This window comes from Aptenodytes forsteri, unplaced genomic scaffold (assembly GCF_000699145.1).
Source record: "Aptenodytes forsteri isolate BGI_AS27 unplaced genomic scaffold, ASM69914v1 Scaffold172, whole genome shotgun sequence".
In the NCBI taxonomy this organism is placed as follows: domain Eukaryota; kingdom Metazoa; phylum Chordata; class Aves; order Sphenisciformes; family Spheniscidae; genus Aptenodytes; species Aptenodytes forsteri.
This window is the reverse complement of record NW_008795018.1, coordinates 13463228-13489752: the sequence shown is the minus strand read 5'-3', so window position 1 is coordinate 13489752 and position 26525 is coordinate 13463228. Positions and strand designations below refer to the sequence as shown.

The following is a 26525-nucleotide window of genomic DNA, read 5'->3' as shown; positions in this document are numbered from 1 at the left end:
GAGCTGAGCTGTCCCGGGCGGCGGTCCTGCGGCTGGCTTTGTGAGCTCACGCCCCGGGTTACCGTGTGGGGTAGCTCGTTCAGGTCCGTGAGCCCTGGATCTAAACGAGCAGAGCTCGCACCGGCTCCCTGCGAGGTAGAAATTTCCAAAGCCGAGCGTGGTCCTCCTCAGCGCCAGCGGGCATTTAGTGATGAGCAGGGGGTGGGTGGAGGGGGAGAGAGCTGTAATAACCCAAGGGGCTCGTTTGAGCTAGTGCTCCATGCTGCGATGCTTTGCTTTGAGGAGAGTAGGTATTTATTTTGAATAACAGATCATAAGAGCATTCAGGTTTATGTTGTTAATGCTTGAAGCACGTATTTTCGCTTCTTGAAAATTTGTCCTGTGCGCTAACTCTTGGGAAAAAAACCCCAACACCCTATTAATTTGCACATGCTTAAAAGAAAACTAAGAACGAACAATTTCATAACTTCCAGGCTGACATTCATCACGAGAACAATTTTACCTTGGTTACCAGTGGGTGAGCTCGCTGCCATTTGAATCCCATAGAGCAAAACTGACACACTGTAGTTGAAGCAGGAGTTCAAGCACTGATGCAGAAAGCCAGGAATATGATCGTAATGGCTTTCTTCTCACTAGCATCTGTGCATCTTGAACACATATTGAAGTCTGTTCATATATTGCAGCAGCAGTATCTGAAAAGTGCTTTTACTCAATGTAGTTTTTTTCTAGCTGGCAGGCTAATGTTACCTCATTGAATTCCCAGCCTTGTGCTCCATGTGTGAATTTGCTAATGAACACTGAGTCTTGCCGCTGACTTTTATGTCTGTAGAAGATTATCGAACTGTATTAGTTTTGACCTTAGGTGCTGATTCAGTATCTCCCACTTCCTTCTCTCCCATCTTCTATTGACATCAAAAGGGATTAAGACACAAAATTTCATATTTTATGTGGAAACAGAGAAATAAGAATAGGAACAAATTCTTATAATCTTTTACGGATACAATTTAAGAGAAAAATAAACATTTGAAATAGAGCAATACTTAACAGGGGCACTACACAGGATAAATAAGTAACAAGAACAGTATACTTGTCCATTTGTCCAGACAATGCAATATAGCGAAGTGTTTCTAGAGTTTTAACAAACTAATACATAACTGCATGTTAACAACCATTCTAATAAAAAATTGCGGCTTATCTTCCTTTCTAACAAAGGTTTAAGGGACTAAAATGACAGATCAGTACTCAGTCTTACTGAAAGTCCCAACTGGAAATGCTGCTTTTATTATGGAAAGCGTTTTCTATTTCCTGGTGATTTGCAATACTCAGTACAAGGGCTTTCCCAAGATCCAAAGTCAAAACCACTGACAACTAAATAAATGGATCTACAAAAAATCATGTCCAAATAAAAATTTATTTAAGAAAAATATTTGCAGTCTTTGCTTCTGAGTGTAGTCCAAGATTACTTCTTTCTGCAACCCTTTTTTTACAGAATGAGGTGCAGAAAACGCTTTGTTAGATTAGATGTATTATTATGACTTCTCAGGGTAGGGCTAGGACGGAGCTGTTGCTGTCACCATTTGTGCTGCCAGCTGGATGTAAACTCACTGTCACCTTATTCTTGCCAAACACTTCACTAGAAACAGGGCAGCTTTACTGTGAAGGACTACCAGTGATATTCCAGTAATTCCTCATTTCCACAGTGTTGGGAGAAAACCTCAAATTAATGCTCTCAGATTTAAAATCTGTTACAAAATCTAAGTGACACTTTTGGGGGCAAATTTTGGAGCACTGGCAGATGGGATGCATGGGCTTAAAGTAGAAGGGATCAAGGAGAGGAATCATTCCTACCGTGTGAGGAAGCCTGACTAACTCTAAGTAAGTTTGAAATGCCATCATGAAGTGCTGGAATGGGCCGCGCCAAGTGACTGTGTAGCAGTAGGCACCATGTGTAAGAGTTGTTAAGGGGCTGATACTGAAAGTACATGCCATCCGAGGTGAACAGAGAGCTGTCACGATCCACGCGACTCTCACGCTGTTACAGCATAACGGGTCTGACCAAAGATCGGTATTTCCTCGTACCCCGTTTCCAATGTTAGCCAGTACCTTACGCTTAGGGAAGAGTATAAGAACAGGAGAGTTGTTAAATATTTATCCAAATGTTTATATAAGTATTTCTCCGAATGTTTATATGTTCTCCGAATCTGCCTCTGAGTATTTCTCAGACCCCTCTGCTTTGTCACTCGGGCCCTTCCTTAGCCAGAGCTCATGTCGCTGTACAGCATGCTTGCTATGGCTTTGTGTGCAATGAAAGGACTGAGTAATTGTTCCGAATATCATCAGACAAAAAGTTAAGCTGAAGTTATTGTAATTTCTGTATTTTTATTTTTAACTCTCAAGATAGCCATCCATAGCTCTGGTTATGCCTATAAGTCTATATTAAAGAATTTTTATACTTTCTTAGTCTTTGTGGATTGAAACCTGAAGTTTCAAGGCATCTTGCTAGTGTGATGTTTGTAAGAATGTGGTATAGCTCTGCATTAAGCATGGAAATATGGTACACTATTTTCAAAATCTTAATTATATAAACATGGATTAATTATGTGGAAGGAATGGCGCATGCCTTGGGCTATTGTACTGGGTCTGGGCTGGGTGGTGGGGATCAATCTACGACAGTTCAGAAGTTTATTTTTTTTTAGTCTCGATTTCCATTTGAGATCTCAATTTAAGTTTTATATCAAGTTCCAGTTTGATTAAAAGACACTGTTACGTTCTTTCTTTTACACTGGAAGGGTTATCAGTTGGTAGCATTGTTCAGTTTCCTTAAAAAAATACAAAAAAATTAGCCAACGCCATCAAATATGCTAGTTAAATATACCTGCCTTTGGAAGCCAGGAGCATAGAGCACCCATCTTTCAGCACTTCGGAGTCTGATTTTCAAAGACGACTTCTCAACACTTTTGAAAACTGAATCATAATGGTAACTTCAGTTGGACAATCACAAACAGAAGCATTCAGATCACTAGTCAGTTCTGAAAATTATGAGTTCAGGGGCCATGAAAAATGTAAAAATGATGTGCATAGGTTCCGGTCCTTTACTTACACAAACCTGCGACCCAAAATGGTGGCTTCAGTGCCAAGTTCATCACGTGTTTTCAAATAACAGTAATTCACAGTAAAGATGCATGGGGATTTAGTAGTAAAAATACGTAGTCACTGCTAGTGAAAAGTCTGATGGACCCATCGTTTTGGGGGGTCCCCTCAATTCAAGTCAATCCTCTGAAGGTAAACAAGTCATTCTCTATCCTTTTCCAAGTAAAGAGATAAAAGAGTGTAATGTTTATGTAATATTATATAATATCTATGCCTAAAGATATTTTTAATAATCTCCTAAGAACACTGACAAGTGAAGAACAAAGATATTCCATGAAGAAAATATTCTACTAAATTATTTATGGTGGATGGATATTTTTAGAATTCTAATTTGAAATGTATCCATTCTTTTTCTTTTGTAGGTGGCTGGTATTAGGTATTGCCATGGTGCGGTTTTATATACAGAAAGGAACACATAGAGGCTTATTCAGAAGCGTTCAAAGGACGCTTAAATTTTTCCAGACACTTGCTTTGCTTGAGGTAAATTTTAAACATTAGTTTGCTTTACTGGATGCTGCATATCATAGGCAAAACACATTATTAACCGGAATTTAAGATAAAAACATTATATTAGTACTTAAATTCCTTTTAACTTTATTATTTAATGAAGGATTTTTGAGGGGCAAGGTGATTAGTTGAAACAAATAGACACATTTTTTCAAACTTAATTCTAATATTTCTTTAAATCAAATGCTGCCTGGGAACTGCTTTGATTTGAGAGTCTTTAACTCAAAAGGCAAAATCTCTGAAGGCATTCCAGCCAGCAGATCAACCCTCTAGCTTAGTAGATACCTCGTCTCCATCTCCAGAGATGATAGCTTCCCTCTTATTCCTTATACTGGACTCATTATCCTTCTGTGCCTTTCCTGCTTCTGCTTATTTCCAGACTGGATTCACATGCCCCATACAATCAGTTACAACAAGATCTGTGCAAGTTGTGCAAAGTATTCTTTAAATAGTATGACTTCTGCCAACTGTGCACTAGTGGTCTCAGTTTATGGTACATCTATGGAATGAAACTGTTGGGTGTATTGAGCGCTTACAGTTCTTTCTCAGGCACAACAAAGAGTGCCTATCTACATTTTAACTTTTTTTCTCAATCTGCCTACAACATCTGTAGTTCAAGCAACTATTAAAATCATGTGGCCAGCTGTATATAGACTTTTATGCTATTAAACTTTCACAATAAGTAATTCTACTCAAATCTGTCAAAATAATGAAAAGCACTCTATTTGCTAAACATTACTGACCAGAAAATACAATAAATCTGAAGCTTCATAGCTGTCATTGGCAAAATTATAATAATGTTATCAATCCATAATGAATACAGAACATTTTAAAATTGCTGTGCATTTAGCATCCGTTAATATGACTCCCTCCACACTGTCCTGTAAAATTCTTCTTTGAGTAAGATAATGGAAGGGAAGCTTACTAGTTGAAAAAATAAATGCTTTGTAAGTATCTAAATATGTAATATATACAATTAATTAGGAAAATAAATCTTTTTCATGTGTTTGCACAGATCAGATACTGAGCCCATCAGTATTGGTTGCCAGTGCTCTAACGTGTATTTCTTTTAAAGACTGTTAGCTGGACACAAAAAACCAGTTCTCCTTCAGAATTAAGCCTAGGTTTATATTAATATCAAAAGGCCATGTTTATAGTGTAGATAGTAACATACTGTACATCAGTAACCTCTAACTTATTTTTATTTACAGGTAGTCCACTGTGCAGTTGGTGAGTTCTTTGTTTTAGTTTCACCTGTAACTAATTAAAAGATGAATTGTGGAACAGAGATAACATGTTTCTCTTTTTAAGGAATAGTTCGCACATCTGTGCTTGTGACTGGGGTCCAAGTGAGTTCAAGAATCTTCATGGTGTGGTTCATTGCACATAGTATAAAACAGGTATGTGCGTGAGCAAGTCGTGTTTTGATTGTTTTTAAGGAGAAGCTATCAATACAGTTCTCATTTCACTAGGAAGACCAAAGTAAAAATTAATGACATTCCTACAGAGAATACTTACACGCTTGAGTGCGATTTTGGAAGTTGGGGTTACAGGATGGAATTTATGTGCTTCTACCTAGGAGATTGGGTCTGGGTCTTAGCTGTGAATCAGCACTGTCTTCAGCGTCGCGCCGGCTGTGGTCAGCCTAAGTGAGATCAATGACTACATCTGTTATTTACCAGCAAATCTACCACAGTGTTACTGGTTCCCTTTCAAAAACTTACATTAGCACTTACTGAATTAATCTAAATGAAAATATGTCTTAAACGGAATTTACCTGGATAAACATGGTTGTGATTTTGTGATTTATTTTAGGAACCTTCTCAAGATTTTAATGTTATGGTAATATTAACATTTGATGGCATGCATACTGCATTGTTTTCATTAAAATATATATCAAGTCATCCAGCATGCCAACAGTGATGCCTAAGGTCCTGTATAAATGACAATAGTTTATTTGCCTGGCTGTAGGTGGTTATTGTAAGTCTAGTGATTCATTAGCAGAATGAAACAAGCAGACTGCTTACAGCTAGTAGATAGGACATTCAGTTCAGTTTCTGAGGTCTGCTTTCTGTAAAGGGCATGTAAGAATTAAGTGGTAGATTTTAAGTCTCTGCTCCTGATCTTTAGACTTAAAAAACTGAGCCATTAAACTGTCTCACCAGCAGATGGCATATGCTTTTTTGCTGATGGGAACCCATAGCACCTGCCTCAGTTGTCAAATCCCTTTGAACAAGATCTGTGCAAGTTGTGCAAAGTATTCTTTAAATAGTATGACTTCTGCCAACTGTGCACTAGTGGTCTCAGTTTATGGTACATCTATGGAATGAAACTGTTGGGTGTATTGAGCGCTTACAGTTCTTTCTCAGGCACAACAAAGAGTGCCTATCTACATTTTAACTTTTTTTCTCAATCTGCCTACAACATCTGTAGTTCAAGCAACTATTAAAATCATGTGGCCAGCTGTATATAGACTTTTATGCTATTAAACTTTCACAATAAGTAATTCTACTCAAATCTGTCAAAATAATGAAAAGCACTCTATTTGCTAAACATTACTGACCAGAAAATACAATAAATCTGAAGCTTCATAGCTGTCATTGGCAAAATTATAATAATGTTATCAATCCATAATGAATACAGAACATTTTAAAATTGCTGTGCATTTAGCATCCGTTAATATGACTCCCTCCACACTGTCCTGTAAAATTCTTCTTTGAGTAAGATAATGGAAGGGAAGCTTACTAGTTGAAAAAATAAATGCTTTGTAAGTATCTAAATATGTAATATATACAATTAATTAGGAAAATAAATCTTTTTCATGTGTTTGCACAGATCAGATACTGAGCCCATCAGTATTGGTTGCCAGTGCTCTAACGTGTATTTCTTTTAAAGACTGTTAGCTGGACACAAAAAACCAGTTCTCCTTCAGAATTAAGCCTAGGTTTATATTAATATCAAAAGGCCATGTTTATAGTGTAGATAGTAACATACTGTACATCAGTAACCTCTAACTTATTTTTATTTACAGGTAGTCCACTGTGCAGTTGGTGAGTTCTTTGTTTTAGTTTCACCTGTAACTAATTAAAAGATGAATTGTGGAACAGAGATAACATGTTTCTCTTTTTAAGGAATAGTTCGCACATCTGTGCTTGTGACTGGGGTCCAAGTGAGTTCAAGAATCTTCATGGTGTGGTTCATTGCACATAGTATAAAACAGGTATGTGCGTGAGCAAGTCGTGTTTTGATTGTTTTTAAGGAGAAGCTATCAATACAGTTCTCATTTCACTAGGAAGACCAAAGTAAAAATTAATGACATTCCTACAGAGAATACTTACACGCTTGAGTGCGATTTTGGAAGTTGGGGTTACAGGATGGAATTTATGTGCTTCTACCTAGGAGATTGGGTCTGGGTCTTAGCTGTGAATCAGCACTGTCTTCAGCGTCGCGCCGGCTGTGGTCAGCCTAAGTGAGATCAATGACTACATCTGTTATTTACCAGCAAATCTACCACAGTGTTACTGGTTCCCTTTCAAAAACTTACATTAGCACTTACTGAATTAATCTAAATGAAAATATGTCTTAAACGGAATTTACCTGGATAAACATGGTTGTGATTTTGTGATTTATTTTAGGAACCTTCTCAAGATTTTAATGTTATGGTAATATTAACATTTGATGGCATGCATACTGCATTGTTTTCATTAAAATATATATCAAGTCATCCAGCATGCCAACAGTGATGCCTAAGGTCCTGTATAAATGACAATAGTTTATTTGCCTGGCTGTAGGTGGTTATTGTAAGTCTAGTGATTCATTAGCAGAATGAAACAAGCAGACTGCTTACAGCTAGTAGATAGGACATTCAGTTCAGTTTCTGAGGTCTGCTTTCTGTAAAGGGCATGTAAGAATTAAGTGGTAGATTTTAAGTCTCTGCTCCTGATCTTTAGACTTAAAAAACTGAGCCATTAAACTGTCTCACCAGCAGATGGCATATGCTTTTTTGCTGATGGGAACCCATAGCACCTGCCTCAGTTGTCAAATCCCTTTGTGTCAGTTCACCGAGGTTTTGTTTTCTACACTTGCATCTTTTCCTTTATTGTCGCTTTTCTTAACATGGAATAGCCTTTTTTTTTTTTTTTTTCTAAACTAAGTGTTTTCATTTTTCCCTTAGGGGAAATCTCAAATTTCCCTTAAGGGAAATCTCAAAGATTATCAAGGTTTTTATATTGAATGTTTACGTGAATGCTGGAATAAAGCACTGCATTTTGCCATTTTATTATTATCTGCAGTGCATTAAGTCTTTAGCATATCCAGCATTTCTTTTGTTTCCTCTATCTTCAGTACAGTAGGTCAAGCTGTGTCCAGGAAAAAAATACATCTGAATGTATATCTGTTTGTATTTCACGCTGTTATTGCTTAGCAGGCACGAATGTTCAGGGCCACTTTAGGTGGTGAGAGGCATGTTAGTGATAATAGCCAGACCCAGATCTCTCTACTTGGCTGGAGATTTGCAAGGCAACAGATACGAATTCTCTGCATACTTATTTAAAGCTCTTCTGCTTGGATTTAGCACGGTGACATGAGTCCAAGTTCGGGTTATCAATGTTTGTCTCTAATCGCATGAGGCTAAGAACAGCCTAATTCTTTCTGTCTTCCCTTTGCTTATTTGTTTGAATGTCTTTGCACTGCAGTTGTTGCTATTTGTTTGTGAGTTTGGCGGTATTTTTATATCTCCTTTTGTGATGTTGGTGAGATCCTTTCACTAAAAGTGCACCTTCTTTGACTGACACATTGAGGGCACGATTTTATAAGATGATAAGCACTTATAATTTTTCTTGACTTTTGACAAAGTTGTGCATTTTCAGCATCTTTGAGATGTATTAAGCTTTGTCACCATGTTGCATTTTATTAAAAAAAATGGTTTCCCTTTTTTGTAATTTTAACAAAACTTGTGTTACTTTATTTTATTTCACAGACATCCCTGGAGCTTTTCAGCCTTCAGGCATGGAAGTATATTACAAAATTCCTCCCCTTTTAAAGAAAAGAAAATTACTTGCATGTAATTCTTCTCAGAAGGTAGTGTTTGTAATAGATCCCCACGTGCCTTCTTTGTATTTGGGGACTTTTGTTTATTTGTTCACCTAGAGTGAAAAAGAACCGATGTTTTGAAACAGCAGATAGGCGTGCTACCTACCGATGAGGCAGTTTAATGACTCAGAACTTAAATCTTAAACGGGATTGTTGAGTGAGTTTACCCAAAGCTCCTGATCTCCCACTACTGTTCATTTAGTGATCCATCTGTGTTCCAGCTCCTTAACTATCTCACAGCTCCCTGAAGTCTGCCAAATTTGATCTTCTGCGACTAAGTTCCAGTTAGTAGATTATACTAAGCAATTCCTTTTGTCTGAAGTTTCATGGTGAGGAAGAAGCAAGGTAAAAAGTAAGAGAAAGTCTAGGAGACAGAGTAGTGAAATGCAGAATGGGTAAAAACTGATTATGAAAGGAACATATCTTCTGTGTTGTTTTCTTCTTGCTGTTTTGAGGAGTAAGAAAATAAACAAATAAATCAACCACAAATAAAAAGAGGGAGACAGTTAGATAGCATAGTGAAAATGCAGATAGAGAATGAAGAGGAGGAATTAGCTCAATTATAGGGTTTTGTATGTTGATATTTGCATAATGGATAAAGATGTTCAGTTTGCAAAATGTCTGTATGTTAGTAAATACATATGATAAAGAACTGTACATGGTAATGGTTTCAGCATATCACTTTTATGCCAAAATTTTCTTTCTTTACAAGATGTTAGTTCTGTTCCATATATCTTAAACAGAAGTCTGTTGCAGTTTGCACAGAAAAGAAGCTTAAGGATGAAGAAAGTGTTGGTTCTTTATACTTCTGCAGATCCAGAATGAGGAGAGCGTTATTCTTTTTCTGGTCGTATGGACTGTGACAGAGATTACTCGATATTCCTTCTACACATTCAACCTGCTCAACCATTTGCCATACTTCATTAAATGGGCCAGGTGGAGATGTCTTGTACTTCAGTTTCTCATGGTTCTGTGCATGTTAGTTTCACGCATGCTGAGCTAACACACAGGAGAGCAGATGTTTGAGCTTTGGTTATGTGTCAGCAGAGTGCAAGTCAGTTGCTTTCTGTACTTGGGATCATTGTTACTTGGTTTAAAATGTTAAAAATATTTTAGCTGACATTTTGGGGTGTGATTTGCTCTTTGCTTTCTGTGTCTCACACTTGGAACTCTGGCATGTTAGTTTCACGCATGCTGAGCTAACACACAGGAGAGCAGATGTTTGAGCTTTGGTTATGTGTCAGCAGAGTGCAAGTCAGTTGCTTTCTGTACTTGGGATCATTGTTACTTGGTTTAAAATGTTAAAAATATTTTAGCTGACATTTTGGGGTGTGATTTGCTCTTTGCTTTCTGTGTCTCACACTTTGAACTCTGCTTTAACTTTAATTTTTTTTCTTTATCTTTGGAGTCATCTTTTAACTTACACTATGACTCCTTAAGATGCTTTTGAATACAATGCCCAAAATTAAGCACCTGTGCTAGTCTTTGTGGATTTCAGTTCTTTGAAAATGTGGGAGTTGTTGTCACTCAATCTTATGTGTATTAGTACTTTATGAGAAGTTCTGCTTTATCAGAGCTTTTATAAGGTTATATTCATGTAGTGAAGCTAAATATTGACTTAGTTTAGCCCACATAAAAAGTGTGTTCCATATCAAAACTGCTTTGATTTTGAAGCATACTTAAGGTTGGCCACTAGGTCAGATATATTGCAGAGACTGCATGTTTATCAGGAGACTTAACTGGAAGAGTAGTATTCTCTGTAGTCATTATTTGAAAAATACATGTAAGACAGACAGACTTACACTGTTAGAAGGAAAATATCTTACCTATGTTCAGCACAGGAGACTCTTATTTAAAAGAGTGTTTGTTTATTTTCCTTTATTTTTGTTTTATAAATAATGCAGTTCTGATGCTTCTAATGCACTTCTTTGATATGTCTGATATTTATGCATTCTTATAATACATTATCTTTTTGCTAATACCTAAGGTGGTAGCCTTGGTTATGTTTCAACACTAAATGGCAAACTTAAAAATAATCAGGTACAGTTTCATTAATAATTTTTTATGTGGGCTTCAGAAAGAGAAATGCATTCAGGAAGTACTACATTGACAGATACACTTTTTGCCATCAAGTCAGTGTATCTTGAATGACAGAATTTTTGTTTCCTTATAATAGACAATAGGGAAAACTGACATTCTCACAGCAGAGATATATGGTGAAATGTACTATAAACAAAACATTTGAAACTGTGCTATCTTTTCATAGAGTCCAAAATATCCCACCAAGATTTATGGATAATCAAACAGCACAACTGGGCATAATTTCAGTACTCCCAGGGAGTTGGAAATTTCTGATCTTTAGCTTATAATTGTAAAAGATTTCCCTGTCCATTGTTAATGGAATAGGTATGCTCTAACTTTTAGTTCAGAATTTTTACTTCAGTTTTTTTTCACTGCATAGAGACAAACTGTGTGTAGGTCATGGCATCAGTTCCTTCTTATACTTCCCCTAATCTGTTCTCTGACCTGTGAGTCCTCTAAGCCCATTTGCTCAAGGAGGGTTTCATGTTTGGTTGCTGCTGTTTTGGATCTCATCTCTTTTGCTCATGGAGCGCACACTGTACCTTTCTCTCTGTGCGACAGCTCTCATTGCTGTTCCCTGCATGAACTTGAGAGCTGTTCCTTAGGAGAAACTGCATCTCCATGGTGCATTATGCGTGAGGACAGCACAAACCCTACTGACTACATTTTTCGTTTTGTCACCACCTATGTGGCCTATGGCATTCAAACCACATTTTCTTTAAACTGAATGCCTTCGCCTTTTATTTGAACATCTTCTTCCCATTTTAAAATGGATCTGATAAGTTTCTGGCACTTTCATTTTCTTTGATCTTTTATTTCCATTTCCATTAGTGGTAAATGTAGTATTATTTGGATTTCCCATGTGGCAGTGGGTAAAACAGGTTTCTGATGTTTTTCAATGTTTTCATTATTTTCAAAGAAATTATAATACAGAGTTGACCCAGTGTGTGTGCACTGTGACAGAGATGTGTAGGATCATCTGAATTTGGGATCCAGTCCTGGTCTGAATCCTGTCAGTGACAACAGGAGCAAGATCAGTAAGTTTAAAAAAAAGACATTATTGGAGACTACAAATTTGCAGATTTTTTACTCTTTAGGATTAGAAAGACATACAAACATTCTGATACTTCACTGTTTTTAAATAAAAGGACTGAGGAATGCATTCTCTGTAAACCTAAGCAACACTATCCAAAGTAACTGAAACTGGTATTCTGTGCCAAGTCAGAATGTGGTCCTTGATTTTGGTGCAGAAACTACCATAATACATTGCTGTGCCACTAATAATAGCAAGAGGAAATTTTAAATTCATGGGGTGTTTCTCACAAGGGTTTTTTTTTAATGCAGATACAACTTTTTTATCATTTTGTATCCTGCTGGAGTTGCAGGTGAACTGCTAACCATATATGCTGCTTTACCCTATGTGAAGAAAACAGGAATCTTTTCACTGAGACTTCCCAACAAATATAATGTCTCCTTTGACTACTATTACTTCCTTATTATTGTCATGTTCTCCTATGTGCCATGTAAGTATTACTTAACTGTAGTAACGCTAACAGCATAATAATCAATTATCAGCAAGGCTGGAAACACTGCATGTAGTTAAATTTACTGAACACTTTCTACTATAAAAATCTGTTTTCTATTGTTCCAAGCTTTGCTGTGCTTTAATTGGTTAGACTGAAATTTTCCATCCTGTTATCTGCCTCAGAACATAAGCTGTCTTAAAAACTTCAGTGAAAATGCTAAAAGCATTTCTAGGACTTGGACAAAGTAAAAAACCTATTTGCTTACACACAGAAATGTCTGTAACTGTGTCGCTGAGAATTTCTAGTGCCTCTGCCACTTTGAAGCCACGGCTTAAAAATTGTCCTGCAAGTTGTGCCAGAGATTTGCCTTGTTTTTATTGCTATTAATATCCATTTACGTGTCACCTCTGAAAATCACCATTTGAGCATGCTCGGGAAAAACATGAGGCAATATTCTCCAAGATTTCATTTTCACAGAAATCCACCCCCCCAAACCTCTCTGGACATACTTCAGTCCTTGGTTTAATCAGATTGTCCTTGTACTTCTGGATACCAGAAGCCACAGATCAATTGGCTAACTAGAGCTAAGCTTAGAGAGACTCTCTCTCTTGCACTTCCAGTGTTATTTCCACTGGTACCTAGGCAGTGTAGACAAGGAGAAAGCAACCTGATTCAGATATAGCACCATGAATGGGGATAGACCAAACTAGGCAAATAGAATATTTTAGATAGTCTGGACAATGAGGCTAGAAACAAGGCAAGAGATTAGGGAGAGGCATTGAGAAGCAGGAAAACTGATGTTAAAAGGGTCTGTGATCTGCATTCATAAAAGGTATTCCTTTAAGAAGTTGACCTTAAACATAGACTTTCACAGTATGCACACACACTGTGAAATTTTTTGTCACAAGAAATCATGAAGGCCAACGAGGGAGATTTATATGAGTAAAAAATGTCCTAAGGCATCGTAACTTACTAACAGTTTTACAATTGTTTATATAACTTAATGCTTCAGGAATAAATCCAATTTTCTATCCATTAAATATAAGGATCAAATGTATCAGCAGGGCAGTAATACAATAAATCTCAGAGGGCCAGGAGAGAGGGAGCTCCTCACTTCAGATTTGAACAAGTAGGGTAAATTTGTATCCTCCTCAAAGTCTTAATTCAAACATGCTTACCTTAGCACAAATTTGAAGACTTCAGGCGCTGCCAGAAAGTGGTTAAATCCTGTTTATACAAAGAAAGTGTTGGAGGGAAGGAAGTTCCTTAAACACAGGGTACACATCCAGGGGGCCTTGTCTGACTTTTGAGTAATTACTGTTTTGTAATTCACTGCAACATTCATGACTTGCTATTATTTACCTTAACGAACTGCAGCACTGTGCGCCATAATTTTTCCTCAGTTCATCATTCTGCAAAGTTGTATTTTTCCATTATGTGATCTGTTGATTTTTTTTCATCTAATTTGCTCTCTTTTATGCTTCGATCAAGTATTTCCACAACTCTACTTCCACATGTTGCGGCAGAGAAGAAGGGTGCTTCACGGAGAAGTGATTGTGGAAAAGGACGATTGAATCAAGCCGTGTGACTATGGTGCTTCTAATGGAAAAAAAGAGGGTAAAAAAAGAAAACTTCCTGTGATTTTTCTGAGTCCAAGTTTTAAAACATGGAACAAGAATAAACAACTGTGCATAAAATAGCATGGACTGTATTATTTTTACAATTAATATATCTTCAGACTTACCTTTTCATCCTTGGTTTCACTTTGATTTTTAATTGTTCATTTCTTCAGGCAAATTGTTTTCTTTTCAGTAGGCTGACAAATAGCTTTAAGAATTGGAATAGTTGGCTACTGTGCTTTCTATTCTGAAAGTTCTGTTATGACCTGTAGTCATCATCAAGAACAGAAGGAGAGTTGATAAGTTGTACTGAAAGCGAGTCTTCTGGAAAACAGAGCATAAATTAGGTAATGATGTTTTTCATAGACTAAGTGGCTTAAATGTTATTTAAGATTTATATTAAATAATACCTTTCCAGTTATAAGTACTGTTAGCATGTTGTTCAACATTCTTTGAATTACAGGATCACACTGGAGAATTCCAGAAGGACTTTTGAAAGGAGCTGGATTCTTGATTGTCAGTGCAAATTTAGATCTCTCTGTATTTTCATTTGTAATTTTAAAGATATGTAGAATAATAAAAATAATATTAACTGGTTAAAAGTTTGTGCTGAGGAGTAGACTTGATGTGCCTACCTTTCTCTGATGAGTGGCTGGAATGGGACTCGTTTGCAGAGGAAGACTGATTGTCAGCATGTTTCTTATTCTATGTTTAATTATGTATGCAGAAAAATTATGATACTGCATTTAGAAACTGTAGCTATAGTGAGATATTTAACTTCTTATAAATAGCTAAGTGGGATAAAATATATTTGAAATAGAGTCTTAAAATATAAATTGTGCTTTGAATCATCCCATTGTGCAATCTTAATTGCTCCCTCCCCATTAATTGTTTATACTGTGTTGACCTAATTCTACTTAATGTCTTCAATAATCTGCAAGAGGGATCTGCAGTATATTAATAAAAGTTACAGATGATATTACACTATATGATACCTGAGTGGGAGAGGTCCAACAGATGGATTAAACGTAGACAAGAATTAGACGCAGCCTAAGAGACTCAGAGAAAAGGTAATGCATTTGAGGAAACTTGGGTACTTAGTGAGAGAGAGAGAGAAGATTGAAATGTAATAATGTAGTAAGAAGCCTTGATAATGTAGGCAACAAAGTTGCTTCTGGCATCACTAATGTCAAAAGAAGAGTATATATGCAGAAGAGCTGCATCAGGCAGCTGGAAATCAGAATACTCCTTGTGATTGCTGAGGTCATTTCTGGAGTACAGTCTTATATTTTGGGTATCTCAGGGGTGAGGAATTGGGTCAATCTTCTGAAGTCAGAGAACAGTAACAAAATTAGTTGAAGTGAGAAATAAGTCGGAAAGGTTGAGTTGTTACGTATGTATAATTTTTTGTTATGTGACAAATACATGTAAAGGAAGAGGCTTTCTAAGTATAAAGGTGGGATTATATACATTTGAAACATGGCAAATATCCAGTGAATATCAGGAGAAAGATCCTACCGATGAGATCAGTTAGGTTATGGAATGACACAGTAGTGCTTATCAATGCATACAAGTTCTTGGAAGGTTTTAAGTTAGATGTAGTGCAATAGTGGAAAATAATCTTCCTTTGGCGAGAGTTTGAACTACATACTTGAATAGGCTGTTTCCATTTTTAGCTTCAATGATTCGATGATAATACATCAGGAGAAAGATCCTACCGATGAGATCAGTTAGGTTATGGAATGACACAGTAGTGCTTATCAATGCATACAAGTTCTTGGAAGGTTTTAAGTTAGATGTAGTGCAATAGTGGAAAATAATCTTCCTTTGGCGAGAGTTTGAACTACATACTTGAATAGGCTGTTTCCATTTTTAGCTTCAATGATTCGATGATAATACAGCTTTTTTTAAAATTGTAGATACACCTTTTTCTGGTGTATCAGGTAATTTGATGAAAAAGCAAGGATTTACTACATCCCTAACTTTCATTCCATTTTGTGTGCCTTAAATTTGTGATATTTGTGCATGTCTTCATTACATGTAAATTAGTTTCCTTTTAAATGACAGGTGCATAGTGGACTTGAGATAGCATAGTTGTATTTCTTACAATTTTAAAAGGTGTAATCTTTGTATTTTTTAGAACAAATTTCATGCAAGGTGCTATAATTTAACTTATTACTTCTCTGTTTTATATGCAGCTAAAATTATTAGAAGTTTAAAATATAAACTACATTTACACCACTGAATCACAAAATAGTTGTGTTACACATGTTCAGACTAGCACTTGTATTTGTCCAAAGTTCTTAGAGTACTGTTTTATAAACTTCACTTGCTTTTTGATCCACGAGGAACATCATGGCAGTTTTTAGAAGTATTTCTCAGTTAGCAAGCAGAAGGGTGTGATAAAATATGAGTAACTTAAGATTAGATTAAGTTGTATCAGGTAATTTGATGAAAAAGCAAGTATTTACAACATCCCTAACTTTCAAATTCCATTTTGTGCCTTAAATTTGTGATATTTGTGCATGTCTTCATTACATGTAAATTAGTTTCCTTTTAAATGACAGGTGCATAGTGGACTTGAGATAGCATAGTTGTATTTCTTACAATTTTAAAAGGTGTAATCTTTGTATTTTTTAGAACAAATTTCATGCAAGGTGCTATAATTTAACTTATTACTTCTCTGTTTTATATGCAGCTAAAATTATTAGAAGTTTAAAATATAAACTACATTTACACCACTGAATCACAAAATAGTTGTGTTACACATGTTCAGACTAGCACTTGTATTTGTCCAAAGTTCTTAGAGTACTGTTTTATAAACTTCACTTGCTTTTTGATCCACGAGGAACATCATGGCAGTTTTTAGAAGTATTTCTCAGTTAGCAAGCAGAAGGGTGTGATAAAATATGAGTAACTTAAGATTAGATTAAGTTCATGTCTCTTTTTTTACTGTCAGGGCAGCTCACTGAAGACCATAGCTATCAATTCATTGAAAATGCATTGCGTACTTTAAGGATGTGATTTTGAAAGCCTTGATCGGATGAGTGTATCCCACAGATACTATTCCTGTAACAAAAGGAATACCTGTGCTATAATACTGTATTATATTTATTTTCATTGTGGCTTAAGGATATTATCATATGTCAGTCAAGGAGCTATTTTTATATCCTTTTGTACATGTGACATGAAAAAAACACAGCACTGTTTGCTAAAATCCTGGGTTTGCACTTTCATAAAGCAACAGTGTACAAGGTAATGATACAGTTTTAAAAGTGATTTACAGCTACAGAAGAGTCTTGCTAAATGATAAATGAATAAAAATAAAGCTAAAAATGACTTACAGTATTGCATTCAATCTTTGATAGACCAGAGAGATTGCCATGTAGATTAGTTTACATGGCATGTACTTTAAAAAAACCAAGTAATGTTCTTTTCTTCCTCTTCTTTTTTGATTGAAGCCTTTCACTGAAGCCTCAGTGTATACCTTTTGTTTTAATATCTTCTCAAAGATAGTGAGCATTGCAGGTAAAATCCTCTTACCATTGACTTCAGATGGGCCAGGATTTTATCCTAGGTAGCTTACTTAAACTTCAGTATAACATCATGAAACACTTAATTAGCTTGTTAAATGGACATAAAAAATTAAGTATGATTTTCATATGGTGCTCTCTTTCCAACTTCTTTTTGACACCTGTCTTTTCTGTCTTCTTCTCTGCAATATTCCTAGTTTTCTAAAGCATTGAAATCCTCCTGTTCCTGAAAGATTAGGAATGTATTCAAACATCAGTGTCTTTAATGGTTTGATGTAGTCTTTAACAAATTGTTTGTATAAAGGTGTTTTCTTACTTATGATATATATGCTTTCTGGAATGTATTAATATAGAGTATGACCTTATGGAGCTTTTTTAATGACAATACATAGGAATAGGCATTTGGAAGGAGATTCCTATTCATCAGGCGACATTTCCTACTATTGGTAGTAACATAAACACACCGTCCTTTTTATAAACTCCAGCTGAAAGCAGTTGGATTTCTTGAGGTTCCCCCCAACACTCACACACTGTTCCCACTGGGAAGGGCTGTTCTGGGACAGATTGGGTGAATCACCTTGTTTCACAGCTCTGCCCGGAATGTCTAGAGGCCAGATCCTGGCCTCAGGGCATGGGCAGTACAAAGGAATATGATGGTGAGAAATTGCATCTTCCACATTAGCTGCCAGGAGGGTCGCTGAGGCCATTGTAAACAGTAGTTGATAGGCGTCATTTCTCTGAGAGCTCAATGTGCTCTTATACCTTCTGTGTAGGGAGCTCATGAGTTCAGCTGGGAGGATCTCTGTGCACAAAGGGTGTGTAACAGAAAGGGCTTTTCCGCTCCGCCCAGCTATCTTATTACTATCAATAAGCCTATATTTCTTGAAATACTGGTATGCCAAGATAGCTATGCCACACTGCTCTCAATTGTATAGGTCAAAATTAACAGCCTTGGAGAAATGGTGCAGTGCGCTGCTTCTAATTCCCATTGAACATAACATTTAGCCAGGTTCATGTTAATGGACAGATTGCAATGACTAGTTAACAGGGAGGTGCATGGAGACCTTTTCTGTGACCAGAGGGAACCTACCTTTTCTTATCCAGAAGGAAACGTGCATTTTAAATCTAGGTCTAGCTACTGCTCTGACTGTGGTACTTGTACTCTTCACAGTAGCTTACTTTAGTGGATGTTTGGATATTTATATGATTACTAAATAAACTAGAATGAAAACAAATTACAACCATTACAAAAAATTATAATTTAAGGTAAGTGCTACATTAACAGTTTTTGTGAATTCAGCTCTTACTCAATCTGCCTTAGAACAAAAAAAAGGAAGGAAAATTAATACAAATAAGTGTTCTGCACTAAGCAGGAGGGCTTCATAAATCAAAATTTTCAGGCAGGCAAACTGGCTGCAGTTGTTTATAAAGGATTGGTTAAATGTGTTTTTGAACAAAGAAGTTGGAAGCTTTTCTGAAAATTAAATTTTATTTCATAATGTATATTTTAAAATGTGCTCAGAGATACTGTATTGTTTATTACCAGTTTACAATTTAAATTAATGCTGAACGTACACTTTTTATAGATGATTAACTGTAGCCCATTAAAATGTTTTATTCTATGTTTGTTACAATGGCTGGTTTAGAAAAAAAAACCTCATGTTTCTGCAAAGCTCTGTGATCTCTTGCTCAAGTGAGTTGCAGTATTGTTAGTGCCTACTAAGCTTTACAGCGCTGTTAAAGTGGCAGGTTGATATTTGCTAAGGATAGATCCTTAAACTTGCTTTCATGACGGCACACCTTAATAGTGGGTGGTACTCCTGGTTCAATGTCTGGTACTGTACGCCACTGATGCCGTTCTAGGGGTCTTGAATGCCTTCAGTAGGACTGAAGGCTTTACAGATGTCAGTGATTCATCCTTATGAATTACCAGATTGAAAGACCTGTCTTGTGAACTCTTAGGTCACAAAAGTGAGTAAGTCTGACAAGTGAACTTAAGGCTGTACCAAGACAAACTGGAGAACCTGGATGTTTGGTAACTCTAGCCCTCTCATAGGAACTTGCTGTCAATTTCAGGCCTGCAACTGGTGGTGGCTTTCAAGTTCTAAAATGTACAGTACTTTCTGTGTCATGTTGTATCAACTTAAACATGTTGTCTTTTTATTGAGAGCTCTCTTGCTTCTCTGTTCAGTCTTGAATGTATTTTCTGTCCTTTCAGTTGATGGCTTTGTAGAAGTGTAAGTACAGAAATATTTATCTAAGTGTATCATGTATAGAATTGTACTTAAAGATTCTTAATAATGTAAATGCACCGCAGCTGCTCATTATTGTTATTTTTTCTGAAATGCGTTATCATTAGCAGTTTACACAGACAGGAAAACAGCGCAATATGATACTTCTAATAAGTTATTTATTTGCAAAGATTATAAGATTTGTTGAGCTATAGATTCAGATATTTGTTTTAGAGATTGTTAATACTGTAGCACTGTAGAAATTCATCATCAATTAAAAGACATGTTCTAAACTACGTTTTATTTTTTTTTTTTTTTTTTTTTTTTAGCATGTAGAAGTCAGCTCATACAACTGTTCAGCGTATTACACCAGACTGGTATCTGTTTACAAATACTATACTTTTTCATCTGGAACTATTTCACAAATTAATCTTGAGGTCCCCTATAACATATTTACTGTTAGCCAGCCTTCCTTTTTATATTTCTTAAAATATATTCCCTTAAAAAAGAGGTAGGTGTGAGTAGTAATATTGGTTTATCAAACAAAAGGGAAAAATACAGGGCATTAAAGAGAATGTATAACATCTGTCAACATGTATGAAGAAAATTGTGTTACAGTGGTCCTGAAATCGGTATTACAATAGTGGATATTTCAGTGTTTTGGAACAGGACTTTTTTGTGGTATCAACCTTTGATGGGGGTGGAGGCAGTGAACATCCTCTGGCTGTCCTTTGCTACATGACTAACAATGACATTGCAGCTATGAGGATTTTGTTGCCATGACAGTACGATAAAGCAATATGTGAGCGTTCACACCTACTTCTTTTGAATTAGGAATCAAGCGGTTGTAACCCCAAGGAGCTTAACTGCATACAAAGGCTAAATCCTGTTAGTCAGATGCATTATAATGGAGACGTAGATCTCCTAATCTGAAAGTCGCAGAAGTGGTCTTCTGATCTAAATTTACAGGACAGGATTTACTTGTTCTGGACCTCTACCAACATTAAACAAGTTTGATTTCTACAGAAGCTGGTGGAGGAATGTCCACTGATCTCAACAGGAGTATGATGGGACATAGACATTCACGTATTCTGTTCTGTGTAAATCTGGATTTACCAGGAAAAAAGTAAACTGTAGCCTCTCTTTTAGCACTGTCTGGGAGAGGGCATATGGTTGTTACGCATTAGCTGTTGCATGGTGGCTCGCCTGCCTCCCAGCTTTACAGTGCGGCTGCACCCAGCACTGCTCCCTGTGGAACGCACCAAAAAACCAGGAAATCTCCAGCATTACGCTACTATTGCACTATACTAATCTGAATTGAGCAGAGTCATAGAAACATATCTGCAGAAGTATCTTTTATTTCTGAAATTAACCTAGGCCCAATGACACATCCCATTAAAAATAGGCAGGGTAGATCAGCCCTCACAGCTGCTTGGACATTCCTAGCTTGGAATGCTGCTGTCACTGAGCAACTTCGATTTTCATATGTAGTCTCTTGGCGGTCTGCGCTCATACCACTCTCCTAAAATGGCACTTTGCCTGCCCTTAAATGGCTGTTCCAGATTCAGTAGAACAAATTGCAAATGACAAGCAAGAAAAGATTCAGATGGGTGTACTGCTTCACACACCAAGCACTCTCCTGCATGTCGGAAGAGAATCCTGGGTGTGCAGTCAAATTTGTGTGCCTCTTTATTTATCACGCATGAAGTTGCATTGTATAATAGAATAGACCTTCAACTCATGAAGGAAAGAAAGAAATTTCAGTACCGAAGACAGCAAATTACAGTTTATTGTGTAAATTAAGTCTGGGAAGACCATTAAGATTGAGATTCACTCAGTGACAAAACAGAGACAGAACTGTGGATCTTGCAGCCAACTGAAAGCAAGTACTTAATGTTACTCCTGTTTTCATTCAAAGTGAGGTGATACTGCTGAGAATAAAAATCTGGAATTCTTGTCAGAAGGAGTCTTTTACAGTGATCATCTCTGACTGGGGCTCGATTGATTTAACTTTCCAATCTTTACATCATATCCAGCAAACTCTTAACAAAAGGGTCTGTCTCCCAAGAAAAAAAGACCCTGGAAACAATTCCTCTAGAGGTTCCTAAATAGAAAATTTATCCAAGAGTTCATGACATATAAACACTTTGGAACTTTTTCATACTCTTAAGGAGAAATAATAATTTAAATCATATGGGGATTTATTTATTTATTTTGTTCTCTGTGCTTACTACAACAATACAGTGCTTGAAAAGGAGTTGGAAATCTAGAGAACAATGCCCAGATACTAGGTATGCTGGTATTGAATCTTTAAAAAGATGGTAATATCTCAGGGTTAATGGGAAAAAAGCAGAGGCACAAATAAACTTTTCTCAGACAGAAAGAGTAGCTCAAATCTTGGGTCTGCCTGTTCAGCTCTGTTTGATCCCTAGGCAGTGTCTGCTGTTGTCTATTATGTTATAAATTTCACTGTGTTCATACCTGATACAGCAGGGTTTTTTTAAAAATCAATAGACATAAGTAGTTACTGATAGAAATGTGTTACTGTCATGTGAAACTCAGGTCAGAAAAAAAAAAAGAGGGCATGGTTTCTCCGTTTCTCAACCCTTTTAAATGGAAAGCTTGTCTTATCTTAAAAGCCATATTGAGCAGTGTTGCCATGATATTTTTCATTTGCCATGAAACCAAAATTAAGCTACTTTTTAGATTATTATTTTCCCACCATTTTTGCGCCTGTGTGGGAATGAGTGTGTGGTCTAGATGATTTTGTCAGTTGTCTCAGAGCCCTGCTGTTTTACGGGTCAGCAGTAGTCCACAGTCGCAGCTGGAAGAATACTGCATCATGATATTCCTAAATTGGTGCAATGGCTACATTCTTTAGAAATAACTTCATTCTCCCAATAATTGCAGAATGAAGATAAAATATTCATGACTAATATTTTTCATGAATGTGATTGCCTCCTGAATAATGTCTGTTATGCGTGAACAGGTTTTGGGGGTTTGTTGGTTTGTTTGTTTTTTCTGCCTGTATAGTTACTTACAAACTAATTACGTCATTACCTACTGAATATGGCTTTTGTGGTTGGCATATGTGTGAGTTCTTTGAGTTTATGGCAGGTTTGTAGTCCACTTCCTTGATCATAAGCTTTAACTCTTAGCTGTAAGAGTTTGTAGGAAAGATACAGTGATTTCACCTTCTGTCTGAAGTGAGAATTGCACTTCAGGATATCTTTCTCAGTGCATTTGATATTAAAGCATGATTCCCTTTTTGTCTTGCTTTCTTCTGGTCTGTGCAGGCTACTGACGGGACAATCACAAGATCTCTTGTAAATAATGTCAGGTTTTTGTTAGTTCTTGTTTCACTCCCCCAACTCCTTTGAACACTTGCTACAATCCTTGAGCTGTTAAACAGCACTAAGTTGGAGCTGACTTACTCACCTTCCTATGGTCTGTAAAGTTTCCTTCTTATCTTAGAGCAAGACCACGGCCCATTTAATTTTCATACTGTGAGACCTGGCACTGTCTCTTTCTCCCCAGCACTTAACTGCTTGAATGACCAGCAGCATTATGGGGCAGTGTCCTGTTTCCAATGTGCAGAAGACAGAGAGCCAGCAGAGAACAACGGAGCTAACATTTTGTGTTAGATGAAGAGTTGGCAGCTTTAGCCATGCGCTGAGGGTAGTATACAGGCTACATGTTTAGGGAACTGAAAAGGAGACTGTGTTTCTCAGTCAGTCACTGCTGGATGGCTACTGTGCTTGTGACTGGAACAAGCTTGCTATTTAGCCCTTGGTATTGAAAAGACACGAGATGTGCTTCGCTGATGAGTGGTAACATTTATATATCTGCTCTTGGTTTTCATCTCTGGGCACACTGTGTACCTGCAGTTGCACAGTTTGCAGGTGCTGCTTTTTACATGTTAAAAGAATTAACACCTTCCTCCAGTGTTCTAATGTAGTTTAATTCTGAGATGTCAGGAACTTCTTGGAAGAAATAGTGACTTAGACTGAACTGATTCCATCTTGAGAGCATGAATGTTTCAAGCAGCAGAAGTAAATCTATTCAGGGTTTTGGGTGCCCTCTGTACATAGTTCTGGCAGCTAATTTAGTCCTGTCTCCCATCTTTCTGATGTCGTCTTTTCCAGCATAGCCTGTATCTTCTAATTCATTCCGTGCTATGAAATCCCATTACACAAAACAAAATATGTGTGAAAGAGAAATACGAGCTATGCAGGTGGGCCAGCATTCTTAAAATATGAGACCTATCCTTCCTCACTGCAATCATTCATGGCAAGGAAGAATGTCAGTCTAACAATTCTGAGGAACAGCAAAAAGGTTGGTTACTAACAGTGGTCTTCAAGTTTCCTGACTGTGAAACTGTTTGAGGGGAATCTGCTCAGGGATGGGTTTTTTGTGAGTGCTTGCTGAGAAGCCAGTCACAAGCTCTTTTTCCCAAGGCATGTTGGGGTGGTCTTTCTGCTTTAAGATGACTGTATATACTTCACTTTGGAGGTGATGCTTAAACCTTCAAGGTGCCTTGTGCTAATACTAAGATTTCTACCTTTCAAGGGGCTTTAACCTTTTGTTATTCAGTTATACTCCCATCACAGGCCCATAGCATCCCTCCAGTGATCTTTCTTCAGTGTGTATTTCATATTTCCCCGAGAGGCTGTGACTGTTGTACTTAAAAATGTTCAGAGCCCAAGTAATGTTACCTAATATTTCCTCTGGTTGAGAAAGGGTATTACCCTTGTTTTGGTGATGGTAAGCAAGGAGGTTTTTCGATCAAGGAATGCTTCATTTCAAAGCTGTGAGATCTACAATGAAACCTAGAAACCTTAAATTAGAGGAAGGGGTTAAATTGCTTCGTTATTTACTAGAAACTGAGACCTGTAGCAGGTGCATACCGAATGTGATAATTAGGCATGCTTTAAAGTCAGCTGCAGGCAAGCTATTATTTCAGTATTTCTCTCTCAGAAACCACAGCTGGAGAATTACTGGTCTCATGATGATGATAGCAAATGCCCTCGGAGCACTAGCCAGGTTAACCAGCGTTGTTTCCCATTGCAACTCCTTTTCCATGGGAAACAGAAATAATTACTGTGTAAGTACACTGAGTTCTAAATAGCTGTTATTCTTTAGGTATACTATTTACCAAGAGGTTTCATCTGCAAATGATACCTCTTGAGATGGTACATGGGAAGGATGTGACCATTTAGAAAAGCCCTTAAGAGATTGGGTTTTAAAATGTCACAGCTGGGTAGGTTTGCAGTTCATAGTAGGTTTGGAGATATAGACCATGGGACCAGATCCTCTGCTGCAGTGCCTCAATGGCATTATGCTGATTTATACAAATTTGAAGATGACTCTTAAAAGAGCTTTTCTAAGAAGAATAGTTCAAAATTCAAATATGTAGTCCATGGGAAATGGTGATATTTTTCTTTTTTAATTTGGGCAAATGTTAGAAATATCAGCATTCCTTTCAGAACAAGAACTGTAGAAAAACAAAGCTGGAAACAGTGAGGGATTTTGTTCTGAACCAGTTCTAGATTAAGCCTTTTTCTGAATATTCTGATACTGTGAAAATGCAATTTTCTGTCAAAAATGCGTTCTTTTCCTAGGAAATTCCTGGCTAGCTCACAAGTCCTGAGACTGAGGATGTGGGTACAGGGAGCGGGGTGGAAGAGGGTGAATGAAAAGCCGTATTGCCTCCGCCAGCTGTGAGCGGCTGGTAGAGGCTTCCACGCCGAGACAGCTGCTGTACGGGACTGCAGCCCCGGCAGAATGGGGTCAGTAGGTGGAGAGACAGCCGGCTGCCAGGGGCAGGCTTTAGAGATACCAGCTGAAAGAAGCTGTGGAAGGAGCAATACGGAGTGAAGCCTGCCAAGCTGGGGAAGCAGGGAGTGGCCACAGGGAGCAAGGGACAGAAAGGAACAGTCCTCAGCCGCTTAACGCACAGTCCTTAAATCTAGAGGAAAGATTTCCTGGGTCTTCTGCCCTGCAGAAAAAGGAGGTAATATTCCTGGAGAAGAAGGGGGTGAAGGATTAATTAATCCCAGACTTGAGAAAAATGCAGTCACATTCAATGAGTTTCCACTGTATTAATTTTACCCCACTCTGTCACTTACACCGTTTAATCTTTTATCCTGAATTAATCTGTTTCTTCCCAGTATAAGCAATGGGATGGAAGCATCTTCTGACATGTCATGGCGTCTATTTTCTCTCTGGGTGCCTTTGACTTCGAATTTGGAGGACAGTGGAAGGAACTTGAACTGGGAACCGGCTAACTCCTCCTTCTGTGGGCAGCCATGCCTGCATTTGTACTGCATACCTCCAAAGGAGTATTTGTTTGTTTTGTGCACCAGGAGGTTAAACCTGATTTGCCTCAGCTCTGCAGTGAGAAAATTCTCTAGGGTCCATCTGAAACACCTACACAGCCACTTCCCTGAAGCCTTTGGAAATCCCTGAAGTAGTCAGAGTTTTGCTAGCAATCCAGCAATTTGAGATCCACCTCTGCTGAGGTGATCTATTCTGCGGGAGAGAGGAGCCAAGAGGATTTGGTTTCAGACTTGGGTAGCCTCCAACCCCCTTCTGATACAGGGGGCAGATCTTCAAAGGAAACCCAGCCACTGCCGTGAATCTGGACTCTTGCAGTGGTTCATCGCTTTCAGTCTGGGAGTGTAGATGGAGTTAAAATAATCCCTGTTCCAACAGTTCACCCATCTCATTTTTTACCACTATGCCCTCTGGGAAGTGTGACTGGCTGAAAGAACCATATTTTGTTCT

General features: G+C 37.4%; 1 protein-coding gene across 3 annotated transcripts; it reads left to right on the top strand.

Annotated features, from left to right (window-relative positions):
• Nucleotides 1-3486: 3486 nt before the first annotated feature.
• On the top strand, nucleotides 3487-14053 carry HACD1 (3-hydroxyacyl-CoA dehydratase 1). 3 transcript variants are annotated; one of them, XM_019471113.1, is made up of 6 exons: nucleotides 3487-3630; nucleotides 4869-4887; nucleotides 4969-5057; nucleotides 9563-9684; nucleotides 12175-12353; nucleotides 13848-14053. In XM_019471113.1, the coding sequence occupies exons 1-6, from the start codon at nucleotides 3487-3489 to the stop codon at nucleotides 13928-13930; spliced, it is 636 nt and encodes a 211-aa protein (XP_019326658.1). In that variant the 3' UTR covers nucleotides 13931-14053. The 3 variants fall into 3 exon arrangements, with proteins under 3 accessions (XP_019326658.1, XP_009273977.1, XP_009273978.1); XM_009275702.1 differs by having other exon boundaries at nucleotides 3518-3630; nucleotides 4975-5057; XM_009275703.1 differs by lacking the exons at nucleotides 3487-3630; nucleotides 4869-4887; nucleotides 4969-5057 and adding exons at nucleotides 6693-6707; nucleotides 6789-6877.
• The last annotated feature ends 12472 nt before the right edge of the window (nucleotides 14054-26525 follow it).

What these genes read in the sequence shown, in the direction of transcription:
- HACD1 (XM_019471113.1), top strand. Translation starts at nt 3,487, where the DNA reads ATGTATCCATTCTTTTTCTTTTGTAGGTGGCTGGTATTAGGTATTGCC. An exon ending in TACTTCATTAAATGGGCCAG is followed by an intron (nt 9,685 to 12,174) that starts GTGGAGATGTCT and finishes TTTTTAATGCAG; the next exon opens with ATACAACTTTTTTATCATTT. An exon ending in CATGTTCTCCTATGTGCCAT is followed by an intron (nt 12,354 to 13,847) that starts GTAAGTATTACT and finishes GCTTCGATCAAG; the next exon opens with TATTTCCACAACTCTACTTC.